Raw genomic sequence first — 23,912 nt, forward strand, 5'->3', positions numbered from 1 at the left:
CTGCCACAAATAACTCACCAGCTTGCCACAAAATGGTTGTCTCTGCCTATTGGACGGACCAGCCACCATTTTTGGAGTTAAGCAACAGAGAGAGAGAGAGACGTGGTCTTATTTCTAAGGCCGTTGCTTACGTGCACATGTCCCTCGAAGGTACTAGAACACTGGATGTCTAAAAAAAATCAAATAGACTTGATTTCTACCACTAGAACCTTCTAATGGTCTTAGTGGGCATGAGAGCTTATGTCAAAGGGGATGAAGCATGGGATAAGATTTAGCATCAGGAAACAATAACACACAGGAGAAACAAATCTTCAGGACCTATGTGAAGGGGAGGTGGGTCACCAGATTAGGAACATACACAGGGAAGGCTGATTATTTTATAACAAAATATTTTTATAACAACAGTTAACCTTTATTGAGTACCCAGTATATGTTCACTTTACTTGAATTATCTCATTTGGTCCTCACAACCTTAGTAAGTTTAAAGATAAGAAAGCCCGAAAGCCAAGACTTAAACAAATTAAATCCGTCCAAGGTCAAAAAGTGGTATAGCTGAGATTTAAACCCAAGTTTGTCTTCATTTTTTAAAAAAATATTTTATTTATTTATTTATTTGACAGAGAGAGAGATCACAAGTAGGCAGAGAGGCAGGCAGGAAGAAGGCTCCCTGCTGAAGAGAGAGCCCAATGTGGGCTGGCTCGATCCCAGGACCCTCAATCCCAAGACCCTGAGATCATGACCTGAGCTGAAGGCAAAGGCTTTAACCCACTGAGCCACTCAGGTGCTCCTCTGTCTTCATTCTTAACCACTGTACCTCTTACTGCTATGTGAGCCTCAGGGTAGTTATGACTCGCCCAATACCACACAGCTAATAAATGGCAGACCTGGGGTTTCAGTCTAGGCCTATGTGCTTACCAGACCTACACAATTTATAGTCTGTAGTCACTTAACTAGGTGAGGATTGCAGGAGGCTAGAAGACATCTCTGGGGAGAGAATCACAGAAAACATTCCGAATATCTTATAACTTTGCCTTCCAGGAACTCAACTGTATAAGGTCTTGGGCAGTCCAAGAATCTTTCTCTCACCATTCCTGAGCAGTCCATATCCTAGGGAACTGAAAAAGAGCCAGACATAATTTGACACTGAACTTTATTTGTTCTGACCATCTGATACGCTGTCCACCCTGCTAGGAAACAGAGACAATGTCCTATGCAGAAGACCAGAGACGTGCCAAGATAAACATTGTGCCCAGACCACAAGAACAGCCCTGAAGAACAATGTGACTGCGGGTCAACTTCCCGGTCAGGTCTCCTCTCCTCTCAGCACAAAACAGGTACAGATTCTTCAAATGGCCATCAGAGCCACAGCTTGGAGAGCAATAACAGACTTTGGTATCCAAAGTATTGATGACAAAGAAATATACGTTATTCAGTGGAGAATCTAATTATACGTTATTATTAATTATACGTTATTGGTGGAGAATCTAATTCGCTCTACTACTGGTCAGGACCACCTCACCAGGTGACCCAGAGATGGAAATTGGAATTTTCCAGTAAATATCAGGCAAGGGCTGGCAAACTGATTCCACCAGAGAAGCGCTACCAGGAATGACTTCAGTGGCCCCAAAAACATTTTCCTAGGAGCTATTTGGGCCACACAACCAATGATAAGCATATAAGGGCTTGCTCCCCAGAGACCTCCTGTCACCCACTTTGGCTTCTTCATCAATGCAGACCTGACTAAGGTTTATGGGGTGTTTAGAACCCCATGGAGCTGCTGCTTCCCAAAGCCGGTGAAAGGGTTTCCCACCATCAAGAGGAAATCGTCTCCCTTCTCTCTGGTTTCTAGAATGTGACCCTAAGAAGGGCTCGTGAGTGTGTGAGACCCGAGAGAGAAGAAAACACCCCCGAGGGTATCCAACTCTCTCCCCTGGCCATGACCAAAGCAACGAGACTCTTCTCTGCTATTCCAGCTCTAGCCACCTGGGGGCCCGTGGCTCCGGAGAATCAGGCGCCCTGCCCTGGCTTTGCTCCCAGGGAAGGCCACGAGTTGGGAAACCCGTGCCCCGAAGGCCTGGGGCAGCTCGGTTTCACAGGCACCTGAGGGCGGGCCAGGGCACCATGAAGTCTCAGGTTTCAGGGGGATGGCAGTTGCCCGTCTAAAGACTTCTCTGTTCCTTGGAATTGTACAGAATGTCTCTTGTGGCTTTTCCTCCTCCCTCCTTTTTTCCTGTTGACTCTCCCCATCCGGCTCTCTGAATCACCAGACTCCACAGGAAAGCAGCAGATGTTGACTTTACTTTTTGAAGCCAACTCAGCTCCCTTCTGTGGAGTGGGGAGCAGACAGGAAGGTGAGAGGCAGGGAATGGAGGAGGATCTGCCCTCACCCTTTCCAAATTTGAGGGAGGATTGTAGGGGGAATCTAAAAGATACCAGGGAACCTGGGCAAAAAACCTGATTCCTGGGGATAAGGAAAAAGGGGCACCCAACCAAGGCCCCAGGGTTGACTGTGGCAGTGGGATCATGAGAAGGGAAGCACAGGGGGAGAGTGTTTCTGCTTTGGGCGCCAGCCCTTGTCTTCTGAGGTAAGGCCTCATCTCTTGCCAGCAGCATCCTCATGACTCAAAAGTCAAGTCAGGCTGCAGGTCTGGGGAGACAGTCTAGAGGCTCTTCTTGTCCAGCTGAGCCCCCAAACCTCGGCTCTCACTCAAGTCTTTTGGAGAAGCTGCCAAGAGGACTTTCTAGGGCTTTATTCTACATTCATTGCTCTAACTTCTCTTCTCTTTTTTCTTCCTCCGGGATTTTCTTTCGGGCAAAGAAGCCAAGCTGTAGAGGAAGAGAGAAGAGTCATCACATAATGCCCTGCTTGAGGACCTTGCCAAGGGCCCTCAGACATATCTGAAATCTTTACTTTTATTCTGCTCCCAAAAATGAGATTCTAGTTTATTTTATTTGGCTTCGTTTCATTCAGCCAACATTTGTAGAGTATAGTGGAAGAGATCCGGGCAGAACACCCATAGCCTACTTAGCTGGCCAGCACAAATCCAGTTCTCCCTGCCATATTCCAGGAGCCCTCAAATCACAGGCGTCATGTCCCATACTTACCACCAAAGCTGTGCTTACCTTCCAAAGACAGAAGACCAGGAGAGCAAGCAGGAACAGCCCTCCCAGGACACTGCCAATGAGGATCCACAGGGAGATGAGGACAGGGCGCATCTGAATCACCTCCAGCAGGCTCTGTATAGGGAGGAGAGCTGTTTGGTACTGGTATCCTTTCTCCCAGCTAGCCTCACCTCACATACGAGGGTGAAATAGAAGCCTCGAAATAGAAGAATAAAAAGAAAGCAACTGAGGCAGGAATAAAGGGAGTGGGACCCCAGTGTCCTGATTTTTCCCTTCTGACTCCCCAGCTGCTGCCTTATGAGGATATCTCTGTTCTTAAAAAGCCCCCAGGTGCCCTTGCCGCATTCCCACCCTCACTCTTTCCGTGGCTCTCAAACTCAGGATTCTGTCCCACCTCACTCCAACGAGAGGCTTCAGTCAGCTGTAGGACACTGCCCTCCTTAGCTCCCAGCTCAAAGGTGCTGACCACTGTCAGAGACTTGAATTTGGCCTGTGGAAGACATTGAAAATGAGCCATCATAGGTGGTATGGTCTTAGAACCCCAATAGCAAAGATGAGGCTGGTAGGCATCACTTCCAGCATCTTTTAGACGAGAAGAAAAGGCTGGAGATCAATGGAGAAAGAGAGGAAGGGTAATAGAGGGATGAGCCCCTGGCCCTTCATATATGTGTTTGCCCTACCCAGTATTATTTAGCTCCCCTTTCTTTGGCTAACCCCTGCCCTTTCTTCAGGTTGAAGTTTAGAGGTCATCCCCTCTGGGAATTAGGAAGTGTTTCCTTCTAACCTCCATCACCCTGGATTAGGTCATAATATTCTGTTTACGTCTCAGTCATTCACCACCAGATTAGAAGATCCTTGAGGTCAAGAGCTCTGTCTCATAAACATCTGTGTCTCTAGTGCCTAGTGCCTAACACACTCTCAAGTACACACTGGTTTCTCAATAAAGCTTTATTGAAAAAATAAATGAATGAATGAAAAAAGGATACCAAAGAGTGATAGAGAACCAGACTTGGAGAAGGATGGTGTCTCAGACTTAACTTTCCCATAAAATATGCCTACATCCCAGGGATCTTGTGCTATTCACAGTAAATCACCCCTCATAGCTGTTATGGCTGTTATAATTAATAGCTGTTATAATTAAGATGTCATTTCCCTACTCAGAAACTCACACTGACTCCTGACTGCCTATCACATTGAGTTGAATTTCATCTCCCTAGCTTTGGAGAACTTTCATAACCTAGATCCATTTCAGCTCTACAATCTTGCCTCCCAGTACCCTCCAATACTTATCATGCACATAATATCAACTATCCGTTCATTCATTTAAGAGACATGTATTGGGCCATTATAATGAGTTAGGCATGGTGCTAAGTGTTGGGGATATTCTCCTCAGTGTCTGCCTAATACAGGTCCTTTTACATAGTAGGCTAGATTACTAATAACAAAATATTTTTTATTTTAAAAATTTATAAACAAAAAAATAATTAATTAATTGGCTAAATTTTGGTATCCTATAAATGTTGGTTATTGATATAACACCAAGGGATGATAAACAGAGGAAAATATAGGGACAAAAACTAGTTTTAATGAATCCATCTCATTATTCATTTATTCTTTACGACCCCATGAAGTAGGTATTATCTTCCCCACTCTAGAGATGGAGAGAAAGAATCAGAGAGAGATTAAATAACTTGCTCAAGGTCCAACAGCTCATGAGAGATAAAGGTGAAACTTGAACATGAGTCTTTTCCAAAGACTAGGCTGAAGTTCCAGGTAGGAGCGGAAGAGAAGAATGGAAGAAAAGATTTACCCTCCGGAAAAATTCATTGTGAACCAGCCTCAGTAGTCCAACAGAGACCTCAGTCCCCTTTGCCAGTCGCCCAAGATGGCACCTCACGACTTGACAGTGAGTGTTCGTCCCATTCTGCCGGAAGAGAGAGCCAGATAAAGATCTTGGAGTTGAAAAATCACCTACTCCCCACTCCGAGTTCTATCCCCTGTCTCAAGTCTCTGAAGTCTACCACTCCCCGCTGCATTCCCACTCTGGACATCTTCTTCACCTTCTTGTGACTCATACCAGTCTGCTTGTGTGCTGAAACTCCTCTGGGTGCACAGGGGGCCTTGGGGGCTTGGTCAGGTTCTGTACCGTGCAGCTTGCCTACAGGGAGATGCAATTGGAGTGACCCTCTTTTTTTTTTTTTTCTTTTTTAAAGACTTTATTTATTTATTTGACAGAGAGAGACAGCGAGAGAGGGAACACAAGCAGGGGGAGTGGGAGAGGGAGAAGCAAGTTTCCTGCTGAGCAGGGAGCTGCACATGGGGCTCGATCCCAGGATCCCAGGATCATGACCCAAGCTGAAGGCAGACGCTTAACGACTGAGCCGCCCAGGTGCTCCCTGAGTGACCCTCTTGATGGTGAGAGGCCAGCCACTCTGGCTGAGCAGGAGCACACTCCCCACGTATACTCCCCACCTATGCCACATGTGTTCAAGAAAGTTCTCCCAGGGTGAGGAGTCCTGAGAGCAGTGACCCAGCAGATAGAGGGAAATTGACCAGATTGAGGTGGTAGGGCTCCAAACACCCTTAGCCCAGACTTACATTGTTTGTGATGACTTGAGACAATGACAGGAAGTAATTGCCCCCATGGGCTACAGCTGGAAGGAGGGCTGAGATGACCAGGCCACTGACCACATAGCAGCCAAGGTTCTGAACCTATGAGGAGGGTTGGAAATGGGAAGAAGCGGGAGACAGAAGCTCCTTCTGCATCTGTTCCCCTTTCCCCTAGGTGCCACTGGAAAATGAAAAGAGACTCCTCCCCCTCCCCCTGCTCATGCCAAGGTCCCTCCAGCTTCTCACCCTAAGAGTGGTTTTGAATTCGGGACCCACGGGGAGGGTCCCGTATGGGTGAACCTCATAGCGGTGCAGAGTGGACTCACTGCGTGGACACCAAGTCAGAAGAACACGGTCACAGCCATGACACAGACAGAGGGGCACATGATCAGCCCACAGACAGGGATTCAGGGAAGGCAGAGCCAGCACATGGATAAAGAGATGGTGGTACATAAAGAAGATAGAAATGGGACATGACATGGACTTGGCACAAACTTGATGGCCACATCCCATATCCCTCACCCCACCTGCAATCCCCAGGGCCTAGAGCAAAGCCCTAAACCTAGGATGTATAGGTATAACTATACCTAGGAAAGTAAGTTGCTTAAAAGTTTCAACTGGAGTGGGATTGAGGGCAAAAAGATGGAGCAGCCCCAAGGGTTTGGGGGAAACACCAAAACACATGGAAGGAAAGGAAGGAAACTTAGAGTATGAGTCTGGGGTCAGAAAGGAGTGCTAGCAGGGAGATGAGCCATACCTGGAGAATAGAAGGTGGGGTTCATATTGAACGTGGGCTGAGGTCCGGGCTATGTTATCTTGAAGGGTCCCATTTCTCTCCAGGCTATTGCTGTAGGGTTAGAGGGAGAGGCTCATGTCCTAGCCCCCTCATATACCCTTTCCCCCCACAAGCCCCAATAGGAGAGGCCTGGGAGGAAGTTCCCTTTGTTCTCACCTGGTGGCAGTCAGCTTCACAAGCACCTGGCTCAGGAGGGAAGAGCAGCTAAACTCAAACTCCAGCAGGAAGGTCACCTGGGGTCATATGGGGTCATGGTCTCTTCCTCTTCATGAGGCCAGCAGGGCACCAGCAGCTCTTGTGTAGCCCTTCCCTAAATTCCCAGGCCCTGCAGATTCCAGCCCCTGCTGTCTCAGAGCTGCTCTCTCTTTCAGGTTCTGGGTCCCCACTCACCTTGGCTCCAGTCCGAAAGACAGGGTGCCCCACACTGCAGAGCCGGATATGGGGAGAAGGGGTGGTGCATTCCACCTTCACTGGGCTGTCCCTCTGAGAGCAGAGGAGAGGGGGTGGGGCCAGAGCTGAGGCTGCAGGGGCTCTCCTGCTGGCAGCCTTCAAACACTGAGCCTTTCTCTGGAGCCCTTCACAGCCCAGGTCAATACCCCAATCTCCTTTCTCCTCCAGCCCTGACTCCTCCCAAACCTCCTCTGCCCCAGGCACCTGAGGCATGAAACTGGCCAGGTGGAGGTTTCTAGAGAAGCTGAGACTCAGGCTAGTGTTGTAGGCATTTTCCTTCCTGTTCTCCAGGGTTGCTGACACCAACACTTTCTGCCGACCCCCTCGAACCACGAATGGGTCCTTCCTAGGATAAGGGAGAGCCCAGGAGTTGAAAAAGCTGTGAAAAGCATCACTTCTGCTTTCCTGGGCAAGAAACAACCCTCTTGCTCCCTTCAAGTTCCTTCCGGTCTGTCTCAGGTCACCTTGGTTGGGCTAGCTCATGTCTGTCTCACCTGGAGCCTTTGATGTCCATATTAGCCCGAAGCACCAGGTCTGTGACACATTCATTGTCAGGGCCACAGTCCTTCGAGAAGGGGACCTAAAGGGGAAAGAAGGGGGTGAGGACTGAGAGGAAGGTAAGTAGAAAGGAATGGAATTGGAGCAAAGTGAAAAGAGAAGAGCGGAGGCTCAGGTCAAATTTTGCCGTGCTATCAGGTGTCCACCCTCCATGTCTCTAGAATTCACTGAGAGGGGCAGTGTTGGGACCCAGGGGCTGGGCGGGGCTTGGCACCACTGACCAGCTTTCTTATGGAGGTGGGTGAGCCCTCATCTAGCACAGGCCCCGGCTTCGTGGTGTTGTCCAATGCAAAGGTCACAGTCAAGGCCAGTGGCCGGAGGTAATCAGAGGTATCCTGAGGAAAACCAGAGTAGAGGATCATGGGGAGCCAGGTTTAGGTGTACAGCCCTGGCCCCTGGCACAATGCGATGACTGAGCACCTTCTGTATGCTGGGTACTGTCCTAAGGTATCAATCCCATTACACCAGATTCTAACACAACTCCCTTGATGTAGTTATTATTAGTATCTCCTCCTCTGAGGCCAGGAAGCTGAGGTGTGCAGGCTGTGTGACTTGCCAGAGTTCACTCACAGGCAGTAGATGGCGGAGCTAGGCTTCAAACCCAGATCAGGCTGACCTTCCTCGCTTTCCTGCCTCGGCCTTGGCTTTTGGGCCCGTCCGGCAGGAATTCCTCCTCCAGTCAGCCTTCCCCTGGCTCCCAGGCCCTGTGGCTAACAGAGCATTACCCGCTCCTCACCAGCACGTGGAAGCGCAGCTGCTCACAAGTGACATTTCCCACACTGAGCCGGAGCCGCCGCGGGGACAGCCTCTGGCCAGAGCCGTCAAACACGGCACGTGCCCCCGCCGTCCACTCATCCAGGGATGCTGTAAAGCGCAGATCTGGATGGGACAGGTAGGAGCGAGGGTAAAGAGGGGTCCAGGGACCGAGGCAGGCTGGGTTGAGAGGTGCTTAGGATGCTCAGGTCACTCACAGAATCGGCGATCCCAGCGCCCGGGAGTGCGCGAGGTCACTTGGAAACAAAGGGCTGCAGACAGGCAGGCTGCCTCCTGGCCTCGCCGGCTGCAGTCCCTCTGAACCACACTGATGGCTGGTGGGGTCACCTCCAGGGAGGGGGCCAGGTGGACGATGGGCCGGGAGCTGGGAGCAGGGTGGGGAAGAAAGGCTAGCCAAGAGGAAAGCCCTTTGAAAAAGGCAGTCCCCTGTATTGGTCTCCCAAAGGTCAAGGATAAGAACGAGGGGCTGGATGTACACGTGTCACCCTCCCCAGAACCTTCGGGCAGAAAGAGAATAGCTGACGTTGAAGAAATGCTTGCATGCTTAGCTGTATGCTAAACACCACATCAAGATCTTTACCCCACTGGGGCACTGAATCCTCAGAACAAGCCTATGAGGTAGGCACTGTGATTGTTCCCATTTTCAGAACTAGGAAATGGAGGAACAGAGCAAATTGGTCAAGAAATCCAAATCTAGGGTGCCTGGGTGGTTCTGTGGGGTGGGTTAAGTGTCTACTTTCAGATCAGGTCATCATCCCAGCAGGGAGCCTGCTCCTCCCTCTCCCTTTGCCCCTCCCCCAGCTTGTGCTCTCCCTTGCTCACTCTCTCTGGCAAATAAAGGAAATCTTAAAAAAAAAAAAAAAAAAAAAAGGAAAGGAAAGAAATCCAAATCTCAGTCTGTGACTCCCAAGCCCTTGCTTTTCACAGCTTATAGTCCTGAGCTGGGACAGCTCACCTGAGCAGGACAGCTGCCCCCTGCGCCCCCACAGCCACATCTACCAGGTCATCTCCATCCAGATCCAGCCGGCCGTCCACACTCCGGCCAAAGTAGCTGAGGGCCTGTGGCATGGAGATGGCAGCAATCCTCTGAGAGGAAGAAAGGAGAAACTGAGCAGGGACACTCACGCCTGGGGACCCAGGCCACACACCTGGCACACAATAAGGAATAAGAAAATAAGAAGTGGGGGATGCCTGGGTGGCTCAGTTGGTTAAGCATCTGGCGTTGGCTCCAGTCATGGCCCCAAAGTCCTGGCATAGAGCCCTGCATTGGGCTCCCTTCTTAGTGGAGAGTCTGCTTCTTCCTCTGCCTCTCCCCCTCAAATAAATAAAATCTTAAAAGGAGAGAAAGAGAGAATAAGAAGGAATAAGAGAAACGAGCCTGTGTCCAGGACTCTCTAGTACAGCAAACTGTATCCTACCCGACTACTGATAAAAAAAAAAAAATACTTGTCCATTTTGGGTTGCAAGGTCAGGGAAACATCAATGAACGAGGAGCACACCCCCTACTCCTTCCTTCCACCCACTTCCCTGCTTTATCCAGACACTCCTGACCTGGGCGGGCCGGGGCCTAAGCCCACTCTGGGTGCCATGATACAGATACAGTGCTCCACGATGCCCATCCTCCAGGGGCGCCCCCACAGCCACATCAGCAAAACCATCTTGGTTCAGATCAGGAAGGGCACCCATGGCAAAGCCAAACCGAGCATCCTGGGGGGGTTCTGGCTGAAGCATTCCCTGGAGTGTCAGCAAGGACTGCTGGTGGAGGGAGAAGACAGAAGATGCTGACCGGGCCTGGTAGTCCCAGCCTCTCAGCCAGCCTGTGAATGGAAGAAACTTCCCTCCCTTCTCCCCTTCACGCCCCCCTCTGCAGACAAATTCAAGGGGGACCCAGCAAGTCTCACCTGACCCACCAGATACACATAAACACGTCCTGTTTCCTTGTTCTGGGGTCCCAGGAACATGGGGGCACCCACAAGTAAGACATCGGTTGTTCCATCTCCATCCGTATCCAATGGGCAGAGCTCACTGCCAAAGTAGGAGCCAATCTGGGGAGCGGTGGGGAGTGGTGACCCCAGAGAAAAGACAAGGTGATTGTGGACAATTGAGAGGTATCTGCCAACCTGCCCTTCTCATCCTCACACCCCTGACAGCCTCTGCCAACCAGAATTCAACAGACTTTTCAGGCTCTTAGCCCTTCCCTTTCCTCCCCCACAGCCTGAAGGTCCCTCAGGATCCAAGGGTCCCACCCTCCCTTGGATGCCCTACCTGCTCCCCCTGGAGGCTCTGGGCAACCCTCACAGCCCCATCTTTCTTAAGCTGGAAGGCGATGACCTTTCCTCTATGTCTAAACCGAGGAGCCCCTGAGAGAAAGAGGCGGCGTCCACCCCGCAAAAGCATGGAGGAAACAGAGTAACCTAGAAGTGGGCAGGGAATCAGGGGTGAAAGAGTAAAAAGATGGGGTCAGAGTAGGAGGGTTCCCTAAAGGCACAGGAGGAGGTCCCAAGGAAATTAGCAGATCAGTGAGACACTGCTCTCATACCCCCCACTGGCAAAACATTTCCTCCTCACCCCCTCATCACCTGCAACCCTCCGCTACTCACCCAAGTAGGCTGCGTGGTTTTGCAAAGCAGGAGGGAACTCATCTTCCAGGGCTGTCCGTGGGGGGAAAAGGCGGTGACCATCTTCAAGCCATAACACAGAGCCCCCCCAGTCATAGGCCCCCACCATTCCAAAGAGAATCCCATCCTGTTGGGCAGAAACAGATGGAGACATTTGAAAAGACAACAGGAAATGAGGAGTAAAAACCCCAGGAGTGAGAAGTCACTAAGAGTATGCTGGGATCTGTTGGAAAGGCACAGAAGGGTCAGCATGGACACTGGTTAAAGGAGAAATCTAGAAGAGCCCTGGGGTGAAGTTGCCTGCGTCTCAGGTTGGGAGGAGTCACATGTTGAGAGGTGCCACAGCAGGGTTAGAGTCTGTCCAACCTTCAGCCGATGAGTAGAGAAACCAATCTGAGACATTTCCAGGCCAAAAGAGCTTTCATTTTCTCCATGGGACCCTTGAGCATGAGAAAACATCAAGGCAGTATCAGGGAAGACATCTCCTCTGACTTACTGAACTCACCACAGAACCCCACCTACACCCAGCCTGCCCCCTCCCTGTCCCTCATTTCTCCAGGGTAGTCATTACCCTCAAGGCCAAAAATCCGGTCTCCCAGTGCATCTACAATGTCAGTCAGTGCAGCTTCATCGGTGACATTGAAGAAGAATCTCTCATCTGGGTCACTGGCGATCGTCCTGATTTCCCGCAGGAAAGAGGTGGGGTCTCGCTGCCTCCGGAGGTAGTGGCCAAGGACCTGGGGACAGGAGATCCAGGTGGGGTTAGTTAGCTATGCGGAGGGAGATGTCAGAGCTGGCCCCAGAACGCAGTCAAAGTGAAGGAAGGGAAAGATGGCTGATCTTTGGGAAGTGCTTACTGCCCATCTTCTTCAAGTTCCCAGTCCTCAGTGTCACCACACCCCTCCATCCCACCAGGTCCAGAGGACATTCTCACCGCGATCCCATAGCGGGTCACTCTTCTAGCCTCACAGGCCTTCAGTGCTGTAGGAAGCTCCTCCCCATCATGCGATTCTCCATCGGTGACAACCACCAGCAGCCGGGCAGCCTCTGGTCGGCCCCCACGGGATGGACTGAATCCTTCTGTGCTGAGAAGAGAGAGAAAGTAGTGAGGTGTGATCACGTGTATGCAAACACACACACACACACACACACACACACACACACACACACACATACACACTGTCAGCAGTTCACTGAAGTCCAGCATCTTGCCTTTTAGTCCATCTCCCTGACAGTGTCTGGCACGGGGACTGGCATAGAGTAAAAACTAAAACGTTTGAGTGACATAGAACATATAGAGTGGCATATTCTCCACGCAAATAAGTACAAAATCCATTTACTCGAAGGTTCATTCAGCAACAATTCCATTGGAGAGAGGACACACTCAGAGAGTATGAATCATGTTTGGCAAGCGGGCTAGGACATGAGTGGTGGAGAACCCAAAGGCCAAGGTCAAAGTGAGAGTGCAGGGATAGGGAGAGTTCCAGCTACAGTGATAAATAAATGAGAAACATGGAAAGACACAAACATAGACACTTTGAAGAATGTGATGAGATGTGCTGTACTCCAGACCCTCCCCTAACCCTTCCAGGCCCTCCTCACTCTGGCCTCCCAGGCTCCCCTTCCCAGTCCCTCACCAGGCCACCAGGATTGCTTGGGCAGTCTTTGTTTCTCGTCCCTCTCGTCGACTCAGGTTCCTCGCTGCCCTCACCACTTCTTCCTTGGTTCGGAAATCTCCCAGGGACCACTCATGCACAGGGCTCTCCCCATACTGTACAAGTCCCACCTGAAAACAATGTGTGCCCTCACATAGAATGCATATGCTGAGGGAGAAGACAGTATGTGAGGGCAGGGAGAGGGGCGTTTGGATACTCCCAAAGACACTGCCTACATTCACCTCCACTCCTCCCCCATCCCTGCCATCTCTCCCACTACAAGGCCATCCATATTGCTGTCTCTTACCTGTATCTGCTCTGGGTCAATAAACAGTCTCCCTACCAGTCTTCGCAGGAAAGTCTGAACTTCAGACCAGGGGTAGATACTGTTGGAGCCATCCAAGACGATGACAACATCCATGTAGGTGGGACAGCCTAGGAGGAGGAGGTTGCTGATGAGGACCAGAGTAGAAGGATATTGGGCATGGGGACAACAAGGGAAGAGGTCACAGGAGTGTACATTCCATTCAAACACGTTTTAGGCACTTCTGAGCATGCAAGGAAGGTAGTGTGCTAGGCCCTGGGTCAATGTAGAAATGAGTAAAAGAGGAGACAGGCATGCATACAATTTACAAGAAGAAGAAAGAGAAGAAGTAGAAGAGGGAGAAGAAGAGGAAGAAGAAGGAGAAGAAAGGAGGAGTAGGAGGAATTAAGGGCTAGGTAAAAACAGGGCACCACCAATGCTGTAGGACAACAGAGAGTCAGTTCTGATGGTAGGGAGTCAAAGGAGGTGGCAACAGAAGACGTTGGAGGAGAAGAGAATATAAGAAAAGGCATTTGCATGGAGAACACTTTAAACAAAAGGACGGGAGGTATAAAATAGATAACAAGGGGAGAATGGGGAGGGAAATGCCATGGCCAAGGCGCAGTGCATGCAAGGATATGGTGAGAGTTGAGTTTTGGTTAGATCTGTTCTTGGAGTCTTGATGCCCTGGCAAAGAGTCTGAATTCTAATCTGTTAGGAAACATGGAACCTTAGGAAACAATGAGGAAAGCTACGCAGGCCCCCTGTCCAGCATCACACTCTGTCGCCCCGGCTTTTCCCACCCTGCACCCGGTTCTGGGACTGAGTCCTCAGGCCTTTCTTCTGCTTACGTTGTGCGGTGGGTGCCAGGCTTCCCTGGGGCCGGAATGAAGCATCTACACGGGCACATATCCCAGAACTGAAGACAGAGGAGCCACAAGCACGGGACCAGAGAGGGGCACAAGCCTGGGGGGTGGGGGAGGAGTATTACCCCCAGGGCTTGGGAGCACACTCTCAGCACTGCCCCTAGGAACCAGGAGGCACTGGAACTATCCCCTGGGATTCCCCTCCTTGCTTTCCATGGTTTTAAACTTCTTGACCTTGACCCTCCACATGGATCAGATTCCCTTACCATGCTGCTCTTTTCTCTGCCAAAATCCTTCAGAGACCCCCCCCACCACCCTTCCCTTAGCTCACCATGAATCCCCCATCATTGTCTGTCTCTAGTAAAGACATTCCCAGGTGCATATTCATAGCAGGATGAGATGAATTTCCCAGCGGATAGTCACCTGGTTGAATGGGGATAGAAGAGAATGAGATCATGGGTCCCCTATGAGGTTCTTGATTTGGAAAGAGGATGAGATCAGGATCAAGTCAAAGACAAGGGAGTGTGTAGGATAGGGGGTGAACATGAGGTGGCTACTAGCCTATCAGGTTAGGGGTTAGGAGGGGAAGAGTGAGGCATCTTCTTACCCAAGTGGCCTTTGGCACATGGAGCACTGTGGGAACCTCCTACAGGGCAGCGATAAACATCACCCCTTCTGTCACCTGAAGGCCCATCCCAGGGGGCACCCACCAGCATCCTGGAGGAGGACATGAGTATAAGCATTTTGTGAACATGACCTTTGAGACAGGCCGAAGGGAAAACGCATAAGGGTAGCAAGCCAATTCCAAAAGACCAGAGTCATTTAGATTCCCATCTGCCTTGCCTTCCCTTTAAGAGCTCTACCACAGTCCAATCCCACGGCCCTCTGGTTTCCTCCTCACCATCGACGTCCACCCCCGACATGTTGTAAGACGCTATATCCGAATTCAGCCTCAGGTGGCCCTGGGAATAGGCGTGGGCGATGCACATCCAGATTAAAGGGGGAGCACAGACCTGGGGCACAGGGTCATAAGGATAAGAGGATGTGGTCAGAGAGGCTAATAAATACTGGGAGAGGTACAACCAGAGGAAGCACAGAGGGAACATTTTGATCTAGTCTATCTCCCTGTTTCTTACTCAGATACTCAGAGCTCCAAGCAAGGATGATCTCCTTCCTGTGTTTGGGTCCAGATGTCTAACCTGTGGCCCTCTGCCATGCTGATGCACAGCTGTATTTCCATTCCCATCCCTGAAATCTCATTCACAGACCTGTCTGGAAGGGTCAGGTTCCTCTTTTCCACATCATTCCTCCTACACATCCTCCCCCAGAAGCTGCAAGAGTCAAAGAAGGAGAGGGCCTTTCTGCAGCCCAGAACTACTGTTCCTTCCAGATTCTCCCCAAACTCGGGAACTCAGGGAGGACAAGAGGAGGCTAGTGAGTACTGCTGGTCTCTCCTCTTTCTGTCTCTTCAGGACTCCCAGTGTCATTTTCACACTCTTGATCTCTTTCTCCATTGTCTAGTTCCTTGCATGATTCCAGCCCTGAAAACCTGACTGGTCATTAACTGGGTGGGGCCACTCTCCTGCCCACACACATGGTTTGCCAACCATCCTTACCAAGGGTCCCATCACCCCTAAGTTTCCCACAGCCCGCTTCTTTTTGAGCTCATCCACCCTCCCAACTGCCCCCTGCTTACCTGCCTTTCTTCCTTAACTTTTAGCCCACCCTAAAGACATCCTGTACTCTTGTCCTGGCTGATTCTCTCCCCATCCCCACTCACGCCAATCCCTTTAAAATCAGAGCTGGGGGACGCCTGGGTGACTCAGTGGGTTAAGCTGCTGCCTTCAGCTCGGGTCATGATCTCAAGGTCCTGGGATCGAGTCCCGCATCGGGCTCTCTGCTCGGCGGGGAGCCTGCTTCCCCCTCTCTCTCTGTCTGCCTCTCTGCCTGCTTGTGATCTCTCTGTCAAATAAATAAAATCTTAAAATAAAATAAAATAAAATAAAATCAGAGCTGGTATGGGGTACCTGGCTGACTCAGTCAGTACAGCATGCTATCCTTGACCTCAGGGTTATGAATTCAAGCCCCATGTTGGGCACAGAATTTACTTAAAAATAAAATTTAAAAAAATTTTCTTAAAGATTTTATTTATTTGACAGAGAGAGAGATCATAAATAGGCAGAGAGGCAGGCAGAGAGAGAGAGGGGAGGAAGCAGGCTCCCTGCGAAGCAGAGAGCCCGATGCAGGGCTCCATCCCAGGACCCAGAGGCTTTAACCCACTGAGCCACCCAGGCATCCCAAAAATAAAATAAAATTTTTAAAAATGTAAAGAAGGTTGCCTGGCTGGCTCAGTGGGTTAAGCGTCTGCCTCTGGTTCAGGTCATGATCTTGGGGTCCTGGGATCGAGCCCTGCACCAGGCTCTCTGCTCAGCGAGGAGTCTGCTTCTCCCCCTGTCTCTGCCTGCCTCTCTGCCTGTGATCTCTGTTTCAAATAAATAAATAAAATCTTTAAAAAAAAATGTAAAGAAATCAAAGCTGGTATTTTAGGAAACAAAGATTATAGGGCACTGGTGAGGAAAAATTCCAAGCCTCTGGTCCCTCCCATGGTTCTTCCCTGCCCTGCTCTCTCCTTTCAAGCAACTAGCTCTCAGGCCACCCCCACCACCCATGGCTATAAGCTCTGTCTCAAACCACATTCCTCTTTAGAAAGGTGTTTTCTATGTGAGTCTTTTTGCATCCAGGAAACTGGCAGGGCTGTATGACTAGCAACCGTAGCTCATTGGTTAGATAAAAACTGAGTTTTCACCAGAGTTAGTTATGCCTCGGGCTCCAGAGACCACCAAGGGTAGAAGGAAGTTGGGAGGAGAATAGGAATCAGACTAGCCACGTGGAAGGTCACAACATACTTCCTTTTGGTCCACTCACTCCTCCAGAGCTTAGGATAAAGATTTTAGATAATGGGACACAAATCTAACCCAAGTACCTGCCAGTCTCATTCCCGAAGCACTCATATGTGCAGGCATAAGAATGAAACCTTACACAAACACACAAACATGCACACACACATACATAATCAAGTGTTGACTTGTCACCTAACTCCAAAGATTTTAACCTTGAAGTTCCCAATGCCAAACCACCCATACACCTTCCTTCCCCACCAGGAACCAAGTTAACCTTCCTCACCTGTCAGGAACATCACTGGCAAGAGCAGGTGAGGGATGAGGGCAAGTTCCATGCCTGCCTGTTCTCTGCCCGCGTGAAGTCCTCTGTGCCTCTGTCCCTCTCCTTTTCTGTTTTCTTTACTTTCCCTCCCATCCTGCCCCCTCCCACTGGCAGCTAAAAATAAAATGGGAGGAGTGATGGTGGGAACTCCCGGGAGCCCCAGACCAAGGAAAGGACTGAGCGATCTTCCTAATTTCTCTGCTCTGATGCTGCCCCCTGGAGGCATCATCTCACTATCCAAAGAGCACAAGTCTTGACTTCGCAGTTTCTTTCTCTTCCTTTTTTTCTATCCTTTGTTGTCTGTTGCTGGGCAGTTAATGCTTTCCTCAGGTTTGGAATAGACAGTTGGCGTGGGGGACAGAGACTTTTTACTTCTTAACCTTATTTATCTCACCCTGGGATATGGGAAATGATAGAGCTGGCGACAGTGCTATCATTTCCCCTCCCATCCAAGGGAGTCCCAACATGTGAACACAGCCAGCCCACAAACCAAACCTTGCCAGTCTCACTTCACTTAGTTCTGTCTGTGACTCAGACTCTGAGGCCTTGTGGCATTATAGCTTTTGGAGGGACTAGAAATTATGAACTGGTATGGGGTGGGGATTGTGGGACCAGTATAGTTACTTTAATATTAGACCCCATATTCTTTTTTTTTTTTTTTATTTAACAGAGAGATCACAAGTAGGCAGAGAGGCAGGCAGAGAGAGAGGAGGAAGCAGGTTCCCCGCTGAGCAGAGAGCCCGATGTGGGACTCGAGCAGGACCCTGAGATCATGACCTGAGCTGAAGGCAGAGGCTTAACCCAATGAGCCACCCAGGTGCCCCTAGACCCCATATTCTTAAGTAGGCTATAAACTTCTAAAGTTGGGACCATGGAGCTTCTTAGCTCTTTGTATCTCTACCTCTTCAGTATTATGCCCTACATAGTGTAGGTGTTCAAAAAAAGTCTCTCGGTGATGATATTAGTGGCTAATCCCACGGAACACCCATACCACAGTAACAGGAATTAGAGACCTCAGATGACCAGAACACACAGGACCAGACCAGACATTGATGAGCAAACTGATCTTTAATATGCTGACCTGGAAGGCTTGCTCTCCATTGTGGGCATGGCCACAGCTATTTACACAGAATCACTGTACAGTATTTACAGCAAGATGCTAGACATAGCATCCTTCTGGATAGGTGAAGAAAGGGTGACAAGAGGCTAGGGAACAAAGCCCTGAAATAAAAGTGTAAGCAGAAATCTGCAGGTATGAGTAGAGGGAAGGGCCAAGTCATGAGGGAGGCTGGTGAGGTAGACATGAAGGAGGAAGTATCAAACAGTCTCTAGTGCATGAGGGGAGAATCCATTGGGAAATAAAGTCTCTAGAATTATGATTTGGTGGCATTTGAAGGGGGTAAAATCTGCCACAAGCAGCCTTTGTGAGGAAAAAGAAGGCGGTTAGAACCTTACAGACCTTCTACCTCCCCTACCAAAAAAAAGTAATTCTGCTGATCAAATTCCTGGGACAGCAAACTGAGAAAGTGGAAAAAAAAATGCAGAGACAGAATCTTAAATAGACGTAAGAAACACAAAGTAAAAAGGGTCAAGAAAGACATAGACATTGCAATGAAGGAGGAAAAAGCAAAAGCTCTGGAATATCTGAACATTAGAATTATCCCATTGACTTCACAAGTTACCTTTCTTCACCTCACCTTCCCCAAAGCTCCTCCCTCTACCCCCAAAATCTTGGGCATTTTAACTTTAACAAAGGAGTAGAATTAGAATGAGGCTGGTACACTGGGGATGATCTTAGACTCTGTCTTACCAATTCAGATCCCCTCCTCATCCTGTACCAGAATATCAGGGCTTGAGTCGTAGCCAAGGGCAGATCAGAGTAAGAATAGACAGGATGGAGGACACAAGGCCACAAAGCCCCACAATCCCAGGGCCACAGCGCCAGAGGCCTAGTTTGTCCAGTGGAATGAAAAGATCACAGGCATTTCTGACCACATCCAGCAGAAGTGGGGGATGACCTCGAAGGACCCGAGCCAAGAGCAGGACTCGGAGCTGAAGCTTGACAGCCAGCTGAGGCAAGCCTCCTCCCGGAGTTCCTGGACTCCCAGGTCCTGCAGTTTCAATTCCTCCTGGGACTCCTCCTCCAGAACCCTTCAGTCGCCGGCTACAAGCTGAAGACTCTTGCTCCATTAGTAGGCGAATCTCATAAGCATCACGGCTCAAATTCATGATGAGGGAAAACAGATAGTACCTGAGATAAACAGGCTAGAAGAGTCAGTAAGGGCACATAAAACCACTTGGCATATCAAACAGAGGCTTAAACATTTTCCCCCCACAGTACAGAGTAAGTACAGAGGAATTATGCATGAGAACACCAGCAGAAAGTGCTACTGTCCACTACCCCAGCTTTCTGTAACTAATCTGTGTTTACATATACCTTAAGATCCTGGCTTAAAGTCAGAAGCATAATCAAATCTTCCAAGAAAACCCTTAAATTTCAATCGTCCACTTGGCAACCCATTAGCCACACACACATTCAACCTGAACTATAATAATGCAAATGTTTTCAGAGAACAAGCTTCAGCTGTTTCAGAGACCCAGACACATTACAGATCTTTTAAATCCCATCATTTTGTTAAAACAAACAAACAAAAACAAAAAGCGAGGCCCAAAATGTTAAGCAACTTGCTAAATGTGTTAGATTTATCAATTCCTTAAAAACAGTCTATGTTTGGGGCTCCTGGTTGGCTCAGTCAGTAAAGTTACTCTTCATCTTGGGGTTGTGAGTTTGAGCCCCATGTTGGGTGTAAAGATTACCTAAAAAACAAACAAACAGGGACACATGGATGGCTCAGTTGGTTAAACTTTTGCCCTTGGGTCACCTGGGTGGCTCAGTGGGTTAAGCCTCTGCCTTCAGCTCAGGTCATGATCTCAGGGTCCTCAAATGGAGCCCCGCATCAGGCTCTCTGCTCAATGGGGAGCCTGCTTCTCACTCTCTCTCTGCCTGCCTCTCTGCCTACTTGTGATCTCTGTCAAATAAATAAACTATTAAAAAAAAAAAAAGTTTGCCCTTGGCTCAGGACATGACCCCAGTGTCCTGGGATGGAGTTCCCCCTCCCCCCCAGCCCCCACCACCTTGCTCAGCAGGGAGCCTGCTTCTCCTTCTCCCTCTACCTGCCACTCCTCCTGCTTGCGTGCTCTATGACAAATAAATAAGTAAATCTTAAACAAACAAACAAACAGGGACACCTGGGTGGCTCAGTCAATTAAGTGTCCAACTCTTAGTCTCAGCTTAGGTCTTGATCTAGGTTCAGGCCCTACATTGTGCTCTGCACTGGGCATGGAGCCTTCTTAAAAAACAAGCGAAAGAACCAATGAACAGTTTATGGTTTGTTTTTTTTAAGATTTCATTTATTTATTTTAGAGAGAGAGCATGAGTGAGCAGGGGCAGCAGGAGAGGGAGAAAGAATCTGAAGCAGACTCCCATTGAGCACAGAGCCCAAGGTGGGGAGTGAAGGGGGCTCATGAGATCCCACGACCAACCGAACAACCATGAGATCGTGACCTGACCAGAAGCCAAGAGTCCGATGCTCAAATGACTGAGCCACCCAAGCACTCCAATAGTCCATGTTTTTTTAAATCCACTCTGTCAATAGTGGTCTGTACTCAATATAATTGTCCTACCTCCAAAACACATCCTGAATCCAATCACATCTCCCACTCACAACTCACAAGCACAGTCTCAGCCACAAGCACCTCTTGCTCAAACTACCACTTTAGTCATGTAACTTGTTTCTCCATGGCCACTCTTGCCCATCCCCCAACAATCTAATTTCACATAATAAATCACAGCATTACCTCCCCTTCTTAAAACTCTCCATGGCTTCCTTCCTATCCCATTTTATTTTTATTTTATTTTATTTCATTTATTTTATTTTTTTAAAGATTTTATTTATTTGACAGGTCACAAGTAGGCAGAGAGGCAGGCAGAGAGAAGAAGGGAAGCAGGCTCCCCACTGAGCAGAGACCGGGATGCGGGGCTCGATCCCAGGACTCTGGGATCATGACCTGAGCCAATGGCAGAGGCTTAACCCACTGAGCCACCCAGGCACCCCCCATCCCATTTTAAATGAAATCTAGGGGCACATGGGAGGCACCTTAGTCTAAGCCAATATCATCTCTTGACCATATTAGGGCATCTCCTCCTTTTCTGCCCCACTGCAATTCATTTTCCACTACAGCAAGAGATCTTCTTTAAACACAATTTGAATCACGTCACATCCCTGTTCAGAACGCATTGCACTTAGAATAAAATTTAAACAAAACTAAACCAAAAAATCCTACCATTGCCAAAGAGGCCTGGCATGAATGAACTGGCCCCCTCCACATCTCCAGTTCAAACTTGTCCTTCACTCAGCACTCTCCATCATGCTGGCTTTCTTTCTATTTCTCTAATTTGACAAAATCTTTCTTGGTTTGAAGCCTTAGAATGGGATATCTTCTGTCTGAGAAGTTCTTCTCTGCTACTGTTTGCTTTGACCAACTTGTATTCACACCTCAAGTCTGAACTAAAACATTACTTCTCAAAGAGTTCTTCCCTGGCTTTTCAATCCAAATCAGCTCCCTTTGTTATATATCTCATAACACCTGTACATTTCCAAAAATAATTGGTTTGGTAGTTGTCTTAATATGACTCCCCCACTAGACTAGAATCTTAGTGAGAATGGGAACCATATCGGACTCTCTGCTTTATTCTCTAGCCCATTGTAAGCACTTCCTAAATATTTTTAGAATTAAACAAGCAGGCAGTGAGAGGCATAACCTGTGGTATAGATAGAAGCAGATTTAAAGCCATATAATAACTTATCTTGCCCAATCTTAGTCATTCATCATGGAAGAGCATCTGTCTTCCATCTGTCTCCATTCACTACTCTCTGATAGTTTAAAATCTAAATAAAGATTGGAAGCCAAGTGATTAAGATGTGTATGTTCTGGAAAGACCCTGAAAGATCATTTGCTCATAAAAGGCAAGTTATGCAGTATGGAAAATACAAAAGTTCTTGTAGGATAAAAGAATATCAAACCTGAATGAACGCTGGGCCCACTTCTCCTGATCCACACGAGGGGCTAGTCCAGATTTTCCAGCCCACAGGACATTGTCACAGGCGAAGTACAAGGCTCGATTGAGGTGACTAACAGTGATGCAGAATCTCAGGACAACATCTGATAAGTGCACAGCTCGTTTGGCTGACTCAAGAGCATCCGCTGAGTTACCCAGGCGTAGAACTTGTGGAGATTAGTAAGGAGAAGCAAGGATTTGGAAGTAGAGACAGAGAGTGAGACACAGAGAAAGAGAAAGCAAGAAGGTGAAAGTCAAGAAGTGATAATTACAATTTTTTTTTAAAAAAGAGAAACAGTTCAAAAAAAGTTTTCTTCAAATTTTAATTTGTGTTTCAGTTTGGTTTTCTCCAACTTGCCCCATTCTCTTCCATCCTTCACTAGTCTCTTACCCCTGCTCTCTTATCTCAACCAAGAGGCATGCAGAGGATAAGTGCAGACCTAAATAAGGGGTAAGAACTGGCAGAGAAGGTCAAGAACAGGAAGGAAGGGCTAAGGGAGAAGCTGGGGATGGAGTTAGTGTTGGAGTAATAAAACAAAAGCATGGTTACTTACGCTTTCTTCCTAGGCTCAGGTGACCCTCCAGTTGTCGAATTTGCTTCTGTAACTCTGGACTGGCCCCATGTTTCTGAAGTGCATGGCCAACAAGGGAGCAGGCATACTGGGCGGCCCTGGAGAAGAGGCCAGGCAAGGTAAGGTGGAGACATCCCTAACCTACCTCTCAAAAATGTCTTCCAAAAGGAAAGTACTGACTTCCCCTTTTCCCCGTTTGCGAACATTCCCTTTCCTCCTCTTTATGCCCATTTCTTACCGTTTCTCCTTCAGGCCAGGGGAAGGGAAAGGCGTAAGGATAAAAAGGGGCCTAGAAAAGGAGTTGGGGGCATTACTTGGAGTTGAGAAAATAAGAGATTTGACAATGATGAAGTCTGAAGTCTGAAGTGGACTGTGAAGGCACCAGGGGGGTCGCCCCATCATAAGCACACCAGTGTGAGTATATACCTGACATATAAGGGAGTGGGGGGACAGGTGGAGAGATTATTTTTCAGAGTAGGTTGACTAGGAGGTTTCAGCCCTCTAGCTGAATCGAAACCGGAAGACAAGGAGGAGGCAGAGGAGTTCCCGGATGACAACAGGGTGAGGGGACAAGGGAACTTAGAGCCACTCAGCCCTGGGGGGCAGAGTCCGGCTATTCGCCGCGGGGCGAATGCTCCTCACGCCACCACCGCCCAGTGGGTTAAGTGTAGGGTCTTATGTGGACATGGCCACCCTGAGCGGCCTCCCCGCTGGCCCACTCGTGCCTCAGTTTCCCCATCTTTCCGGTGAGCAAAAACGAATCATCTCCTCACGGCCCGCTCAAATCTGCGCCTGGCGGTCCGTCCGGGCCCCCGTAGCCCGAGCTGACCCTTTTTGACCCCCGTAGTATGAACGGACCTCGCTTCACGAGGATCCTCCTCTGTCCCCACCCCCATTCCTATTCCGGCCGCACCTACATAGCCGCTCCCGGGCCTGGCTCTGAGCACTGAAGCGAACCCAGGCGTCCATGACAGCGGCAGCCCCGGCTCCGCAGCCCCTCTCCCGCCCCACTTCCCGCCCCTAGTCACGCCTCCTGGACAATCAACGGTGTCTCGCGAGGGACAAACATCGCCAGAAAAGAAAGCGAAGGGGACCGACCTCGGAATCTAGAACAAGAAGCGTGTGTCTCTGGACCAATATCGGCGTGTTTTTTTGGTGTGTCTCCGTCAGAGCATACCCTTATCGGATAGCCACTATTTCCTGAGCACGCCTCCGGCGGTACATTCGTCTTTAAATATTCAGGAC

General features: G+C 49.1%; 2 protein-coding genes across 2 annotated transcripts; both read right to left on the reverse strand.

Moving 5' to 3' along the window:
* Positions 1 to 1,133: 1,133 nt before the first annotated feature.
* On the reverse strand, positions 1,134 to 17,933 carry ITGA10 (integrin subunit alpha 10). Its single transcript, XM_059375987.1, is given in 31 exon segments — positions 1,134 to 2,826; positions 3,124 to 3,237; positions 3,518 to 3,613; positions 4,934 to 5,047; positions 5,201 to 5,281; positions 5,722 to 5,835; positions 5,980 to 6,058; positions 6,491 to 6,580; positions 6,686 to 6,762; positions 6,920 to 7,012; positions 7,184 to 7,325; positions 7,474 to 7,559; positions 7,759 to 7,872; positions 8,274 to 8,416; positions 8,509 to 8,675; positions 9,267 to 9,397; positions 9,863 to 10,066; positions 10,213 to 10,356; positions 10,577 to 10,725; positions 10,912 to 11,056; positions 11,296 to 11,369; positions 11,501 to 11,666; positions 11,864 to 12,014; positions 12,567 to 12,715; positions 12,892 to 13,019; positions 13,740 to 13,854; positions 14,086 to 14,177; positions 14,362 to 14,401; positions 14,404 to 14,471; positions 14,656 to 14,767; positions 16,938 to 17,933. Coding segments are annotated over 30 exon segments (3,420 nt in total). The 5' UTR covers positions 14,744 to 14,767; positions 16,938 to 17,933; the 3' UTR covers positions 1,134 to 2,760.
* A 92-nt stretch (positions 17,934 to 18,025) lies between these two features.
* PEX11B (peroxisomal biogenesis factor 11 beta) lies at positions 18,026 to 23,689 on the reverse strand. Its single transcript, XM_059375989.1, has 4 exons — positions 23,581 to 23,689; positions 22,650 to 22,765; positions 22,061 to 22,262; positions 18,026 to 19,227 (listed from the first exon to the last, which is right to left on the reverse strand). Exons 1-4 carry the CDS (start codon positions 23,634 to 23,636, stop codon positions 18,822 to 18,824), a joined length of 780 nt encoding a protein of 259 aa, XP_059231972.1. The 5' UTR covers positions 23,637 to 23,689; the 3' UTR covers positions 18,026 to 18,821.
* Between the last annotated feature and the right edge of the window lie 223 nt (positions 23,690 to 23,912).

The sequence above is a fragment of the Mustela nigripes genome, chromosome 14 (assembly GCF_022355385.1).
Source record: "Mustela nigripes isolate SB6536 chromosome 14, MUSNIG.SB6536, whole genome shotgun sequence".
Taxonomy (NCBI): Eukaryota; Metazoa; Chordata; class Mammalia; order Carnivora; family Mustelidae; genus Mustela; species Mustela nigripes.